Consider the following 17,390-nt stretch of genomic DNA (forward strand, 5'->3'; position numbering starts at 1 on the left):
TTCATCACGGTTGTTGTGCGAGATGTTATGTTGAGCCTATCAACTCCAACACTTGTTTTTGAATGACATAGCAAAGGTCAATCATGTTTGATCCCAAGTAAATACTAGGGGTAATCCTCTTGCTTAAAAATGTCTTCATTGGAGTAATCTTGTTTACATTATGGCTTTTTAGCGCACACTTTTAATTCCAGGACTAAAGGGACTAAAGGGCCCAAACCCATCATATTTAAAGGGTAAACATTTCTATTGTAAATTGAATCAAGTAAATAAAAAATAAAAAAAAAATGAAAAAAAGGCAAATGTTCACGTTTGAGAATGTTATGGGTGTTTAGTTGAGTGGTCAGGGTAAAATGACATATTAACACAATTACAAGTAGGAATAAGTATGCATAGGGGTGGCAACATGGTTTGCATTAAACTAGGTGAATGTCAATTTGTCTACCTCATACCCCACATCATGGACAAAAAAATATTATTTATTAACTGCATGAAGAGTCCATCATATCTTCAAAGGGAATTCTATGTGATGCCCGGGATACAAAAAGAAAATTAGCTCTCTGTCAAATGTTAGTCAGCTTTGGACCACTATCTGCACCGAAGGAATAGAAAACATCCATATAGGACAAAGAAAGTGTCCTGTAGGACATGGTGAAAAGGTTCAGGGAGGACACGCAGTGAAAGGTATGGCACGCTCCTTTAGGCAGCTGCCTCTGAATACCCAAAACACAAGATCTATTGCTCTTAAAGCCTAAATGAAAAGACCCACAGTGGCAGGACTAATAGGCAATTTGAACCATAATGAAGATAACTATATTACATTCTGGACTGTTTAAAAAGAGGTTTTGAAGTTTTGCCGTTGAACATGATATGAATTCCTTCCCTCTTCTTCTAATATGTTTTCTGGTTCCATGATTTTAGCCATATGTGTGTTCAGTCCTTACTTTAGATTTAAACAGCACATATGTGCAATTTATTTCTTCATTGAATAATTAGCAGTCATAACTTGTCAGTGTCTTTTTAAGAAATGGCTTCTTTAATAACTTGTATATATTTCCTTCATTCAATTTCAATAAACATACTTTTTTTTTACTTTCCTCCTGTATGATACAAAGTGAAATAGGAAACTCACAGCAACTCACATTTGATATGATAGGTTACTTATAACGCACTTAATACGCAGAGGTTTCTAAGCACAGACTCTGGGATAGAACCTGTGGTGCTGCGTGCCATCTTGCTTCCAAGGCGAGCATGTTCCCCTGAGCTAGCCTCCCGAGACAAGTCATTAACCCTTCATGTTATCTCTGTAGTGCTTTTCTAGCATTTGTATAAAAAACTTTATAGATTTATACAAGAATAAACACTAAAACACAGTCCATTATTGACACCACCGAGCCACGCAAAAACAGGCAATGAGAATTCAGATGGATCTGTTTTAAAGCCCAATCCTCAACTGAGCATTGCTCTTTGATTTACAAGAGTAAAGGCTCAGGCTCTCCATTGGATCTGTTCCTGGCTTCAATTTTCAAAACGTAGTCGCTGTGACAAAGCCACAATAAAAACATCACATCCTTTTCACAATCTGCTTGAGACTATGAGTGACATGACCAGCCCTCAACAATTGCTATACCCCCTAAGACAGCAGCTAATATGAAACTCGCAGGTGGCAAAGAAAGCAGCGATTCAGGCCTACATTTCCCAATATGCATTAGGTTTAGAGATCCAAAACTCGGGAGCGGATTCTAAAGTGCCTTTCAGGAATTATGGGGAATATACACAATGGAGAATTACTAGCACATCCAGAGAGACCCCTTAGGTGACAGGTGCAGTTCTTCGAAGGGAAAGCCGTAACTTATAAATACGTTATGCCAACCTCCTCCCCCAGTAGCAGCACTTGTGAAGGAAAACAGCCCTCCTCACCTCTGCAGCTGCAGTATTTAAGAGAAATACTTCATTTACCTTTCCCAGAGGAATAACGATGTTGCACAGTTGGGAACTTACCAGGGATTTCATGTCCCTTGTGATAGCCTTTTCAACATCAGGAATGTATCAAATTAACTTCTGTTCAGGGCGACAGCCAGGAGACAAAGGCAGGAGCAGAGCAGCAAACACCAACTCCTGAACATGGACACCAACTGAAAGAGTTCCAACTTGGCAGAATGCCTTTTAAAGACTTCCTTCCCCTGGCTTGGAACAGAGAATAATTAACTAATGAATGTGAAGGATTGCCTCAGCCAGTGGGAGAACAGTGAGGGCTGTATGAAAGATGCTAAGAAGCACAGACAGTGGGCCTGATTTATAATGTGTTTTTCAATTGTAAATCAGACCCAGTGTCTTTTAGGCTAGGAGTTGAGGCGAGGAGTGGCTGAAGGAAACCAGAGCAGGGGAGCTTCTTGAGCATAGAAGAGCTGTCTGCTTTTGTGAAGAGAAACGAGATGGCGAAAAACTCTGTGGATCCCAAAAAGAGTGGTATGCGCCTTTGAGGAAGAGGTGAGCCCCTGGGATCCCAGAATATGAAGGGTGGGATCCAGTGAAAAGAGGAGATCCCTTGTTACCAAATGCAAGAGACCCTAGACAAAAGAGAAGAGAGGGGTGAGAAGAAGAGAGAGTGTGAATTTCAGTCGATGTATAGCGGAAGAGGAGAGTCCAATTAACACAGAAGAGGGGTGTGGAACAGTGTAGAGAAAGAGAGAGAACAGGACATTATACCCCTGGGAGAGTGAGCAAGGCACTATATCCCTAGGTGTGGATCAGTGAGCAGGGCACTATCTGCTTGGGATAGTGAGCAAGACACTATAACCCTGGGCGCAGACTAGTGAGTAGGGCGCTACATGCTTGGATGTGGAAGGGTGAACAGGGCATCACATCCCTGAGTAAAAGACAGAGGGAGAAAGCCCCTTGGTCATAGAATACGGGAATAAGTAACAGAGAGATGGAGAGTCCCAGTGCAGGTTGACAGGGGTTTTTGGGACACTTTGCGAAGGGGTGAGGACCACAGGAGAGATGGAGAGGACGTGTTGTCCCCAGAAGAAGTGATAAAGACTGGTGTGACCTTAACAGAAGAGCTTACTGTGTGGAATTTCTGAATTCCCTTTTGTATGCTCGTCGTTTATAATCCTGTGTTCAAACTATATTTCCCAAGAACATTCATGTTAAAGCCATCCTAAGCCAATTTCCATGCAATAGTCTAATAATCGAAGTTCTACTTGCATTTACTAAAACTCAAGCTTATGCTGGTGTAAGTAGTACCCCCGCCTATGTGACATGCTCTACCTTCAATCTCCAACTTACTTCTGGAGATTGTAAACACCTCCCCTGCAACTAGTGCATTACCACAAGTCAGTAAACAAACAATTGTAACACCACTAATAAAAACCCTCAAGCTAACACAGAAGAATTACCAGAGAGCAGGAAACTGATTGTTCACTTCAACCCAATTGGTTGGAATTTAAAAATGTTACATGTGTTGTCCAACAGGAGGTCAGCAAAGTCACCGCTATTATTTAATATATACATATATGTACACACTACCCAATTGAAACTCTTCAATTCACATGTATTGCAAGTTCTCAATTATGGGATGACAAGAGAAATTGAATAACTGTGTTTTGGGAGAAAACTCTAAAATGGCTGCCACATTGCCACTAAACTACAGCTAAATGCAGCAAAATGGAATTCGTCGTACTGGGCCTCCCATCCTTACCTTGCCCACTTGAAATATTCCCTAGTCCCTTACCCCAGTTCTGTCAAAAGGTATGCACCATGGGTGTCCTGCTCATTTGCTACTTACCGGGAACCCTAGCTGTTTGCCCTGCTGAGCCTTGGTTTCTCCTTTCTCTGGCTTCTCTGCCAAATATTCCCGTTCTCATCATTCAGACACTGCGCTCAAGCACAACTGGTACTGGGGATCTCCCGGGTTGACAAACAAAAAGTGTTTATTTTGGCCTCCAAGAAAAAGTCATTTGTTGTCTGCTGAGGGTACAGAATGTGACAGAATAGAGGCACGTATACTCTAGTCATAGATGGCTAATTACTAAATCCTGGAACTCTCTACACTGGTTGCCGGTCCAAAACGGCTATTGTGATTAAAGCAATAGGAACGGCACAAGGTGCTTTGAGGGAGTTCCAGTTCCCACTAACACTCATATATTTTTTTTACTATGTTTGCATAAGTGGGGCAAAGTCTCCCACTTTGCATGATACTGCTACTAGTAACACTAGTCAGGCGACCAGGGGTGGACTGGCCTATAGGGAACTCTGGAGATTTGCCGGTGGGCCTCTGTACCCTGGGCCTCTTTTGTGTGGTATTTCCAAATGTTCTCATAGGAAACACATTGGGCTTGCTGAAATTGTGTCATATGGGACCACTTTGGACATTATTTCCAGGGCCTCTTTTGGTCCCCAGTCATTATTTCCAGGGCCTCTTTTAGTTCCCTGTCCACCCCTGCAGGCGACATAGGGTGAAGGAAGGGCAGTACATACCAGGACCAAACCAGCCAGTAAGGGAGTTTGATGTTCTTTCATATACTGCCCCTTGCCAATGGCAGAGCTTAGTTGGAGGGGCCACACCTCCTTGCACTGTGATGCAGTCAATAACTCCATTCCAGTAATGATCTTCCCAACACACACATAGTGGGTGCAGGAACTAGAGCACAAGCACTACGAGTAGCATAGGAGGAAGCATGTGAGGGAGTAGGCTCCGGGCTTTTCACGGCTGGAGAGTCCATAAGACTAGTCTCCTGAGGCACCGGCTTTTGCGAGAGAGAGCTCAGTGGCTACTGATGTGACTATGGAGTTAGCGCTGGATTCAGTGATCTCAGGGTTGCTCACTGGCATAGAAAAGGAACCTGATATAGTGGACAGAGCTGTTTCACACCTGAAGGGCATGTCAGAAAGAAAGAGTTTTCTTCAGCTTTAGTCCAAGGTCTGGTTGATTTTTCCAGGAACAGGGGGACTGTCTTATTCTGGCAAGTCTGTGGAACCACATAGGGGAGCAGATCCAAGGCAAAGGACTTGAGCCACTTAAAAAGAGGAAAATAAATAGAACAAACACCCTAGTCTTTTACAACACAGGGAACAAGTACAAGGTGAAAGCCTTGATCTGTTTACAGACAAGGAGACAAGAATTCTGAGGAAGGGTACAGCCAGGAGTTGGCTTATCACCACAGCAGTTTCCTTTTGAACTTTGCTCCTGACAAACTTGATGGTCACTTAGATGTGACTCTGACATCTGACAGCTTGTCAGATCATGATTACAATCCCCGGGTGGAGATACAAATGGAAACAGCAGTGCACACCTTCCCATCTTGCCTAGGTACTGACAAGAAAGGAGAGGCAAACCAGACTGAGTTAAATCATCTACTTGTGCGGAAGTTGTGTTAGAGCAAATGTATTGCTAAACAGTTTGCCAGTGCTGGAAATATGGTTTGCACAGGCCCTCGGTTCTAGAATTCTCAGACTATATGAAGGGAACTAAGTGCCAGAAAGACGCCTGTAAATGTAGAATCGGAGTGAACTCAGTATAGCTGAACACAAACAAGCCCATCACCCAACTTCATAGGCGGCTGCTAAGGTAAGAGAAAAACTGGGCCACAGTTGAAAAACATCCAGAGCTTAGGCATTGGGCCAAATCTCTACAGTGATTGGACCTGCTTCCTATGTCTGGATTTAGACTTTCTACTGAAGATGACATCAGTATATTTTCTCAACTTGAGGATGAGCACGGCCCTTAAAAGTGTGGTTCTCAACTTGTTTGTCTGGGGTACATGTGAGGACTTGCCATTTGTCAAGGGTGTGGAAGCCATGGATTTTTTTGATTTTTATTCAATAAAACAATTATTCCTGTACTTCCATCTTCAAGCGGGTGGTCTGATAAACAGATCCCATTTCAGTAAACTACATGCCAAAAGCATAGTGTACACCTTTGCCCTGCTGCCTCAGTAGCTTGAGCTGCAGCCCCTGCTCTCCCTTGCCACAGTGCCGGTTCACAGGTGCACTATTTGACAGCTGCTGGGACAGCCAAGACAGATTTTTCATTTAAGTCTACACCTCTGTAGCAAATTCTATGTAATCATTATTATTATTATTATTGGGTTTTTTATACTGCGCCAGTTCACCAGTATGGTGGTCTCAAAGGGTGTTAACCTTGTCTGATTTGGGAGCATTCAATCCCTCCCAGGAAATGCAGGCTTCTACTCTAGTGGAAGGCATTGACCTGAAAATAGTGGGATAAAAGATAAACGACCCACCTTGTGGCAGGGTAACCTTAAAATATAAGCCACACCTAATTTGGTATGGAGGTAGAGAGTTCACATAATTACTACAGCTGCATCTGATGTGTAGCATACTAATGTCATCTCTGTGACCTGAGACATCTATCTGAATTTCAGTGAATGAGACAAAGGGCAACATGCATGCCTCTATTGACTCGCTAAGGGGGAAGTTAACTACATCCTTGCCAGTCTGGGGATCTCCTAGCTGGAGACACCCTATGAGCCTGTCTTCAAATAGCCAGGAACATAATTAAGGTCTGTCTCAAACTAGGGGGCTGCACATATGAGGGCATTTGAAGACTGCAGGCCGGGTAAAGGGCATAGTTAGGACACCCACGGAAGACATGTGGCATAGTAGATGGATTCCTTCATCTTACTTTTATTTGGGCATTTCCATCATTCCTGTACCCTCCACATCTTGCAGAACAAGGAACTCTGCTTATGTCATAAGAATGGAAGGGACACTTTTCAAGAGGATAGCTAGTGGACACATTGAATCAGGCTTGCATTTCTCCAATCCCATGTGGCATTTTGTCTTCAAAAGAGGGCGTCTCCCACAACTTCTTTGATTCACTTTTGGACCATCCAGCACTTAAGGGAGAATTCATTTGGACCACTTTTGGGAGAGTTGATCTTTCCAAAGCTCTCATAAATTTTGGGGAAAAAGTAATGCTCCAATACAGAGGTAGGCTCCGTCTCTACCCAGTCCCAAGGTACATTGTGGTGACTCTTGTTGAGGACAAAGGACTGCCACTCTGCTTGCAAATCTCCCTAGGCTGGGAGAGCAGAGACTGCAAAGGACTCCCCTTCCCAAGTTCTAGAGACCCCTGGAGTGGGTCTCACAGCAGCGTGAGAGCCAGAACAGCAAGGATTTCTGTTTTCATTGCATCAAACCGATCGAACTGCATTTGAATCGTTTTCACCACACTCAAACAAAAGGAACCCATTGGTGCTGCTGTTGGCATTCTCACAAACTTTGAACCACTGTTGTTTTGCATTTGTTGAACTGGATCGCTACCTTATCACACCAAGCAGAGCATGCTATCAGTTTGGCTTGAACAACCAGCTCACTGCTATAGATTACTTTGTTCTGGTGCCTCTTCAAACATTGCATCAGACCAACACGATCATAGCTTTGGACTGTTAGATCTCAACACAAACCACAAGACCCTTGTGTAGCTCTTTGACCCAAACCAGCAGGTTTCCAGTGCCTCAAACCAACTCAACCTTTCAACCGACCCTGGTGAACCATCCACAAAGCATCACTGAACCACTGCTTCAGAACCACTCCAAGTACCGCCTTCAAACTGATTCAACAAAAGCTCTCTACTGAAACCAGTATGATTTGTTGCGCCCGAATCTGGTTCGACTAGTATCAACAGCCCGTTGAAGCCTGGTTCAACGTGGCTGAACCACCTAACATTGCAATCAGGTACTTTCAAGAGTTGTTTCTCCAGGTTCACCTTTTGGGGTCCTACAGAGGGGTTAGGTCCCTTTCGCTCAGCAAGAAGCAAGACAGAACTTTTTTAACACAGTTGGCCTTATTATAAGTTTTGCAGTCTGGGAACTGTGGTACTGGTAAGCGTGACGGTACCGTAGTCCCTGGACCGGCAAACTACTATACTGGGGAGACCTCTGGCCGGCCCATAGAGCCGAGGTTTGCTCCGGAGTACTTTAAAACGAGATAGCTACAACTTTGAGATGGATGGGGTTGCAGATGTATTACTGCAACACCAATCAATTAGGACAACTCAATGGTTTGGCGAAGGGATTCTGTTTAATGACAAGTACAAAAAATGGGGAGTCATGGAAATCAGCAAGGATGTGATAGTCCGTCTCGCTTCAACTCCAACGAACTTCATACAAACAGTAACATTTATACTCAAAACTCGTCATAATTGACGTGTAACACTCAAAAGTTAATATGCATTTCTATTGGTTAGGAAAAGTTAACTTTAATATAGGTACTATATCTGTATATGATAACGGAGTGAGGGGATTGGATAAACACTATCAGGTGGGTGGCTAAACCCTCCATTCAAACATGACTATTATAGACGTCACTAAGAGTATGATGTTCCATTGGTTCTACTATCTATAGGACCCTAGATTATTTCGTCCATTGTGATTGGGTTGGTATCAACCCCATGCATACATTTCCATTTTACTTAGCAGCACACAGAATGGTCAGCCAGGTGCAGGGTTTCCCTTAATTCACCCTGCCTTTCTTCAATCAATCATTACTTTAGTGGCTATGTGTCAATTAGTTCACTGTGGTTGGCCTCGAAACTGCATCTTCCTGTCTCGAAAAGTTCTGATATCTCTGTCTGGGCGGATGCCAAGCGTAGGTGTGAACCCGTGCTCTTTCTCGCTCAGATGGTCACGTGCGATCCCACACTGTGAATTTGCTGAGTTTCTCTCAATTTGTGCATTTAATTCTTATTAGGCTGGCCACCTGCCTAAGCCTCCTTATCTCGAACTTCCAAAGACAGGATATTCTGTTCTTAAGTTTTAATTATGTGAAGCTACTGTTTGTTCCTTCTATTGGTCTGACCTTAGCTCTTCCTGGCGCAAGTTGCATCTGCTGAGTTTCGATTCATCCGTCTCTTCTTGTTTAGCTGGAATACGAAGCTTGTCCTGTTTGGCCTCTAGTAAGCTGAGTTGATTCTGCTTTTTGTGTAAAGTGGACTTGCACTTATAATACTGTGCTTCGTTTTGAGGTAGATTATGTATAATGGTGCTTGCTGCTCTATTCTTCTACTTAGCATAGCAAGCCACACTGTTTTCTTATCTTTCTTGTGGTTTCAAGCATATGTACAGGCGTTAGCTGGTTGAATATCTTCATCCTGCTTACAGTTTAAGCTTCTTTATATTTCAACATCGTTCTCTTCTTCTAGGTTCACAATATCCTTATTCATGGCATTTAGTCTCTTTGTGTCATCCTTGGGAAATCGTATCTTCTATCTGCGAGTCCGTCCAGTCCTTTGTGATGTCACCATTCGTCTTCCATCAAGGCCTTTTTGCATTCTTCCGGGATGATACTTAGGCAATCTTCATTTCGTCTTATTTGCTGGTAGGGTTTTCTCAATGGATACCTTACTGTCCATGGTTTTCTGGGTATTGGTACTTCAACAGGTGTTGTTCTTCTGAAGGCACTGGGCAGAGCCCTACTGCGGCTCTCTGCTGGTTTATTTGCTCATCATACGTCACATATTTGGGTGTAAACGTTTCTGGTACTTCAAAATAGGCGTTGGGAGTGCAGGCTTTATTTGGGACCTCCTCTACAGTACAAGTTGTGCTCACGGGTGCCTTTCTGCCAGCCAGGTCAGACCTGGCGGGCAGAGCGGCACCCGTGAGCACAGCATGTCGGATGCACCGGCAGCGTTCTTAACGGTGCCGGTGCATCCGGCTTTCCCATTCCCATTGAGCCGAAAGCCCAGTTAAGGACTGAACTATATACCTCTTCCCGTGTGGGTTACTGGAGGACACACTGCGCCCTATATGTGTCCATGCACCCCAAACCCTTCACTTTGGCATGTGCCTAATGCTCACCATACATATGCATATGCCATTGTGTTTGAAAATGCCCAACTGCCAACTCCACCTCAACACACCGATTCCTCCCACATTCCCGTCCACCCCAGAACACATAAACCGTACAAATGCACAGAATAACCGCAAGACTCACACAGAGTATTCCCAATACACACATGCTCTTACCACACACAGCCAAACACAGATCTGCCAACACACAGAACACCAAATGTGCAAAAACAGAAGCACACACACACACACGCACACACACAATCCAATCCATCCATATTTCTAGAGTATCCGTCAGATGTGTTTAGAAAGAGGCAACGGCAAAGGATACAGAGGACTGAAGAAGCTTAAGGGACAGGAGTGTGAGATCTAGGAATGAGGTGGGATAGGCTGAGTGTTGGACTCCCTTTCTTGGTCTCCCTTCCGTGCCCCTCTGCAGAGCACAGAGTGGGAGGAAATAGTGAAAAGGAATGTGACCATTATAGCCATCAGACTGGATCCACTTTCGGAACCCATGAAGTCATTCACATTCAGCTCACTGGTAACTATTAATTGAGTAACAAAAATATGTGATGCATAAAAAGGGCACCTTGTGTGTTGCTGATACTGAATACTGTCATCCTAGGCACGTGCCTAGCCTGACAATGCTATCAACAGAGGTCAAGACCTTCTCCCACTGATTATGATACAATGTGTCATTTGATTTCCTATCGATGTGTATAATTTGCACGGTCATTAGCTGGGTTATTGCATTTTGTACTGCTAACAATCTCATTCACAGTCCCCCCGTAGCATTCGCAAAACTACTTCATGTACCCCTGGAAAAAATAGCATATCATAGATTAAAGAAAACCGTATATAATAGGATTAAGACCATTATTTTACAGCTTTCATTTTGGAAATTAAATGAAAAATACCTGATCGCAGACAGGGCTGTTATCATTAACATCATTGACGGTGACCTCCACGATTGTCTGGGTTACAAACAGACCGTCAGTAGCGGTGACGTTCAGGAAATACAGGTCTTGCTCTTCGCGATCTAGAGGCCTCTTGACGTAAACCTTCCATTCATTCTGCACCAGGCCTAGGGCAAACTTCCCCTGCGGATTCCCACCTGCAATCAGAATGCAAGAAGAAGTGTTCAGTGATTGCACCTAAATGTGCAGGGTGGTATAGCAGAAACTCTGCACCAGTTAAAGTGAATTTAGCCTTAGGGCAAAAAAGGGTCCTTGTGCAAAAAACATAGGGTCCTATTTCTGGAACCGTGCACTGGTGCAAGTGCAATCAGCTCAAGGCAAACATTGCTCTAGTTCAAAAAACCTTCTTTAAATGCATGTTCGCACTAGGGCATGGATCCATAACTAGGGCAAACATTGCCCTGATGCAAAATGTGTCAAAAGAATATTTATTTTGTTTTTTTTGCATACAGACATTTTGGCCTTGTTGCTACTTTCACTAGAGCAATGTTTCTGTAACACCATTTATATTCTTTCAATGCATTTTTTGCACCAGGGCACCAGACTTGGATTAAGGCAAACACGCATTGAATATGTTTTTGCACCAGGCTAATTTTTGTAATTCTAATTTCAGTTCCACTAGTGTAAGGTTTCTGGAATACTGCCCAGAATATTTTATATTCAACTGCATTATCAATTAAGACAGAGGGCCTGATTTACAAACACGTTTTTCAATGGAATACATACAATAAAATAGAAAAATGCTTTGTAAATCCGAGCCCCAGAGGACTATAACCAAACGGTTTTCACATATATATATATATATATATATATATACATATATATATATATATATATATATATATATATATATATATTTCAAATGCGAACAGCTTCAAACAGAAACAATTCAGGCGAGCAGCACTCCACGATATATATATACATTCTGGATAATAATGTAAGCTGTTATTTCAGCGCTCTGAGACCTAAGGGTGGGTAGCACTATCTGAGAAATAGATACAGGGATGTCATTTAGGGGTCGCCAGGGGTCACAACTGCGACCCCTGAGGTCTCCCTTGCTACCCCTGTGGTTTCGCTTTCTACTCCTAAAAAAAAAGAAAACGTATATTATTATTATTATTATTATTATTATTATTAATATATATCTTTTTTTAATGTAATGCAAGGTCCTGGGGTGTGGCCACGCCATTTGGCACTTTGCTTCTGGAGTGGCTGGTTTTCTTATTCAGGCCTCTTATAAAAAATAAAAAAAAAACAGGGGATCCACAAGTCTAACACTTTCAGCAGTGACCCTAAATAAGAAAGAATAGGAATAGCAAATAACTTGTCTCTCTGGAATTCTATAAAATAATTGCTAGAATCATTAAAGGTTTATTTCAGGCACAATTCAGGAGGTGAGTCACTGATTCAGTCTGTTCTTATACACCTCAACTCAGCCTTTCATCCTTCTGAGGTCGATAAATGAGTACCAACACATGTTGGGTGATAGTGTACGTATATTTTTTCTATATAAAGCGCTTAAGCGAAAGCACTATGCAATAACACATCATTATCATTTGGCCACGGAAGACTGCTTGCATTCAAAGTAAGTTGGTAAATTGACCTATACACACTGATCTTAATGATACATATGGTGATCCATTCTTGTATGAAATGTATATCACATTATGGTAATATCGTAACCATATTTTTCGTAGTGTACTTAGAAACAATGCTATGTGATGCCACTTCCTGTTATGTCAAGGGGTGAAAGGTCACGTTCCATCGCTTCCCGTGATATCACTTTGTGGTGGGGTCAAATGCCATCACTTCCTGTGATGTTACCAGAGGTCAAGGGTCGTGTGATGTCACTTCCGCTACCCTGGAATTTTGGTGAAATGACGTCCCTGATATAGATATTATTATTACCGTATAATAGAGAGCCGCTTCAAAAAACATTTCCAGGGCCACCTTTGGTTCTCAGCTCACCCCTGCTGCGCACCAATGTGTCAATTCACTTATGGACCGGAAGAGAAGGCCCGCAGACACGTCTGCCATAATTCGTCCGGTAGCTCCTTATAGTCACCGCCTTCGGCCGCTGCTAAGTCGCCAATTTGCAGATTTGTGAACCAAAAAATGAAGTTGTCGAACACCTTCTTGAAATGAGCAGCTAATTTCATCTTTAGCATTAAGCATAAGCACAGGCCAAACTTACTAGAAACGCAACTGCTGTCAAAGGTGCAATAAACGTATTAAAGAACGATAGATAACGGGGAAAGCCGTGTTCGCAGCCTGAATTATTATAGTGTAATAGTGTGTGGGCATCAAATATCTATCTGGCTATATTTTTTGGGGCGAGCTGAAAGGCAATGAGAGTCAAACTGTGCACGTGGAAAGTGCAATCGTGTCCCGTCTCGGTCCGGTGGGGGGGGCTGCGGGGGGGACTGGCAAACTTGCTACGAAGGCAACAATTTCATTAACTTCCGCTTATTTAATCAAGGGATCGCAGTGGGTTCTATAACGGGTGTCGTTAATGAATGCTTTATCATACAGCTGCGCTCCTCGTGCACTCATCAGATGTTTAGGAGTAAAGGAAGGGAAGGAAAGCAAAGTTTACCAGGCACAGGCAGACACATTAGTATTAAAGAGCCCTAACGAGGGGTCATTGAAGGAGCGGTTCCCAGATAAGCACTGTAATTAGGTGAAATGCATCAGGCGGGAAGGCTGGCGAGGGGCGGAGGAGAAGAGGCACAGCAGCTTTGTAGGAAGGCAGGGACACTGGCGCTGAACCTGGTATTATTACTTTTACACATCATTGAACTGCAGGGTGACAACAGCAGCTTGGGAAGGGCGCGCCTGGGCGGGATTTGGCCTTGGCAATACTCGGGAGGGGAGGCGGTGGTGGCATTTCACTGAATGGCAGGGGTGGGGGCGGGGGGGGGGGGGTGGTGACATGTCACTGAATGGCAGGGTGGGGGAGGGGGCGGCGGTGGCATGCCACTGAATGGCATTCTGTGTACAGTAGGAACGCAGAGGAATCTCTCCTTTGTCACAGATGTCCCCCAAGGTTATTTACGGTCCTGTAAAAACTATACAAGCAGAAAGTCGCTCTCTCCCTCGACAGCTGCAAGAAAAACAGGGGAAAAAAAACTTGCAACGACTGCATTTACTCAGCGCTTTCGATATGCGTTGCAGCCCCTTTCGCAAACCAACGGGGTGGAAGGAGCATGGCCTCCAGACTGGGCCCCCAATAGAGTTATTTAAACAAAAAAAGGTGTGATATAACCATGTAGTGAAATGCACATGTACACCACAACTGCTTTCTGTCCAAACATAAAGAAACACAAATAAATTGCAGGAAAAAGCACATGGAAAAAAAGAGAACATCATAGCATTTAATCACCTTAACCAAAAACATGCCCATCACTTAATATTGATAATAATGTGTTATTTATATAGCGCCTTTATCCAAAGTGCTTTACAGAGCACATATTTACATACAATACCACCCAACCGCAATTGGTGCTCATTTATAGATCTCGGAAGGATGAAAGGATTAGGGATTCAAACCTGCTACCTGCAGATCACGCTCAGTTCGCAGCAGCGAGCGCTCAACCCACTGAGCTATCTTGAAGCGAGTTCATGGTTGTAAATACAACAAAAGCTCTGTAGAGTCGTTAGATTGTGTTGCAGGACCGAACTCAGCAGTCTCAACAATACAACATCAGTTGGCAGTTTATATACTGTTTTGTAACAAAAAACACTCCCAGATACTTTTTATTGTGCTCCACCCACCAAATATGATTGGACAAGACTTCTTCAAAGAAATCCCATCTTTACCCAATTGCTCAATTTTCATTGGTCAAGCTCATCGTCATAACTATCTTCAGATCATATATTCAGTGGAGTAACTTTGTTGAAAATGTTGGGGGGGTGGCATGACATCTAAAGGAAAGGTGCACCTGCCAAATGAATGGGGATAAAATGGTGCACAACGAAAGTTAGGGGGACAAACACCCTTGTCCCCCCCTGAAATTACGCCCATGCATATTTTAAAACACACCTCTTTTTGGGATTGGTTGTAGTAGGTCCTGACGTTGGTGCATCTAATAATTGGGTTTGCAAGTAACCCCACCTGACACTTTTACCACTATTTGCCTGAATATTCTTCGATTCGCTGGGACTTCAAGTAACCATTGTGGTAAGCAGATTTATTTTCTGCTGGAAGAATTGAATCAATTTGGGCACATTTGGGCAAGTGGATTTGCCAAGTGGAATTGCTGTCTCGCTGTCCCGCTCTGCTGCCCTTCTGTGAAGCTTTCTGGACTGCCGTGCGAGGTTCGAGCGTTCTGTGTTGACGCTCCTGAGCCTGAGCCTCTCTCATTGGCCAGGTACGATCACTTTGACATTTTTGCAATTGGCTGTGAGCGCGAGCGTCAAGGACTCTCCTAGCAACTAACCTAGCAACGGCCATTTGAACTGCTGTTATTCGTCATTTCAAGAGCCTGATTGTGTTTTTCTTGCTTTCCCTGCAGCTGTATTCAGCCCGCCCCAGCCAAGTCAAGCCAATCCACATAAAAGACCTTACACACGCGTATTAGCGCGTGCACATTTGGGTATGTGGAATTGCTGTCTCGCTGTCCCGCTGTCGAGCGGGGGTAGGGGGCTGCCCTCTTCCATGGTATTGTCACTATCTTTCTTTAGTGATTTTAGAGAATCATTGGTTGTTAAGAAACTACGACCATGGCCACAATTAAATATACCTCAAAAACAAGCATGCCATCTACGATTTTGCCGCCTCCTATTCCTAAAGGTGCAACGAGATTAACCCAAGAGAAACTAACAATGGCAGAAATAAAGCGAATTTCACTGGCTGGACGGACTCCTAGCAAAAAGGGCACACATACCCTTCCCTGGTTATCAGATATTCGTGCCTATTGCTCTAAAGAAGTGAACATTAACCAGCGACACTCCAAAGAAACACCCAGTTCCACTCATATAATGACAGTCTCCCCATCATCAGTGATCAATCGAATTCTGAATCCGACACCTGCCAATAATACCATGCCTGTTGCATCATTACCAGCTATCAGTAACTCCTCTCCTACGCCCAACTCTGCTCCTGTTGAAGTATTTGAGGCAGGTGTTGAAATCACTGATAACACACTTGTCTCGGTTTGTATAGAGCACGAGGACCAACCGTTGGGCACAGCACCTACCGTGACTCACATGGCCTCAATTAACCCTTTAGTGCCAGTGCTGTGCTCAGTCTCTGCGCAGCAGTGCCTGAAGAACGCTCATGCATCTCTTACATCGGCTGGTGAAATCGACGATGATGCACTTGATTTCATGAACACATCGAATAGATCCTGCCTGTCCTCCCATGAAATCATGTACATATGTTCCAATTCAGGGGATTTAATCCAACTTCACGAAAATACCATGCAAACTCTTAACGGGAACGATATTGATTCAGTGATGCCTCTTACTTTAGAACCGTCTGACCCAACTCTTAATCAGAGTCATATCTCTGATCCAGTCAATAATTCACATATACACTTTGTTGATGAGTCACCTTCCTTTATCGCTCCAACTCCCAGGCGCTCCAAATTCAATGATGATATGTACAATCCAGAATTTATTATTCAAAAGGGTCGGTCGTCCCGTTTTTCATTCCATGAGACACCGGCACTCAATAATACACTGAGTGCGATGAACACAGCTCTGCTTGCAGTAGCAAAGCTATATGAAACTATGGAGGGGAAAGTGAGTTATCAAACTACTTTGATTGAACAATTGATTGGTAATGTAGCAAACTTGGAAAAGCTCATAAGTGCCAACCATATATCTAATACACACTCAAGGTCATTTCCACCAATACGCTCCTGTTCAATCATCCTTGCCTATAGAGACAAGCGTCTCACCCTCTGTCCAATCTAAGATAATTTTGACTCCTGATGCTCCATTGACTTGTCTGATATCCTGCAAATTGGCAAATAATCTCAATGAAAATAGCAAATCTAAAATAGAACCCAAAGTTTCAAGAAAAGACCCTCATTTAAAGTCTTTAACAAATGATATCGGAAATTCACCTGAATTACCTAAAGTCTCTAAAGTGACCACATATAATCTGTTCTCAATTCCTAATGATAAATACAATGAACAAAGTGTTGTTCCATCGAAACAAGTTCAGAGTGCGAACAAATCTTGTGAAATGATTAAGAGATTACGACAAGCTCCAGTGCGAGGCAAAACTAGGCATTTTGTAAAAGCTATTAGCCGTTTAAAGATGAAGCAAAATTCCTCTCCTGTAGTCAGTTCAGCTGAGATTGCTGCCGATGACCAATATAGTTACCAACCACTTGATGACCTAGTAGCCCTCACTTGTCTGACAAATCAAAATCCACTTAGCAGAGTGCCTCCTATTAAAGACTCAGCTATACAGATTTTGAATCCCACTAGCGATTCCTCCAAATCATTGCTGAGAATGACTAACCGTTCGGTACTGACTTCTCATGCTGTAGCTCAGCAAGACTCTGTAAAAAAAGACTTATTAAGGGAAGAAATCCGTGCCTCAATAGCCGCTTATGTGAGCCAAAAATCCTTAGAAGCGGATTTTGTG

At 43.3% G+C, this 17,390-nt stretch overlaps 1 protein-coding gene across 6 annotated transcripts in view; it reads right to left on the minus strand.

Annotated features, from left to right (window-relative positions):
- The window catches only part of FAT3 (FAT atypical cadherin 3), a 1,069,235-nt gene that overhangs the window by 267,650 nt on the left and 784,195 nt on the right, over positions 1-17,390 (minus strand). For all 6 annotated transcript variants that reach the window (XM_069639361.1, XM_069639365.1, XM_069639363.1 and 3 more), the window contains one exon: positions 10,730-10,926. In XM_069639361.1, the coding sequence (XP_069495462.1) occupies positions 10,730-10,926 (197 nt within the window). The remainder of the gene's footprint in view (positions 1-10,729; positions 10,927-17,390) is intronic.

This window comes from Ambystoma mexicanum, chromosome 7q (genome assembly GCF_040938575.1).
Source record: "Ambystoma mexicanum isolate Mex_15411 chromosome 7q, UKY_AmexF1_1, whole genome shotgun sequence".
NCBI classification, from domain to species: domain Eukaryota; kingdom Metazoa; phylum Chordata; class Amphibia; order Caudata; family Ambystomatidae; genus Ambystoma; species Ambystoma mexicanum.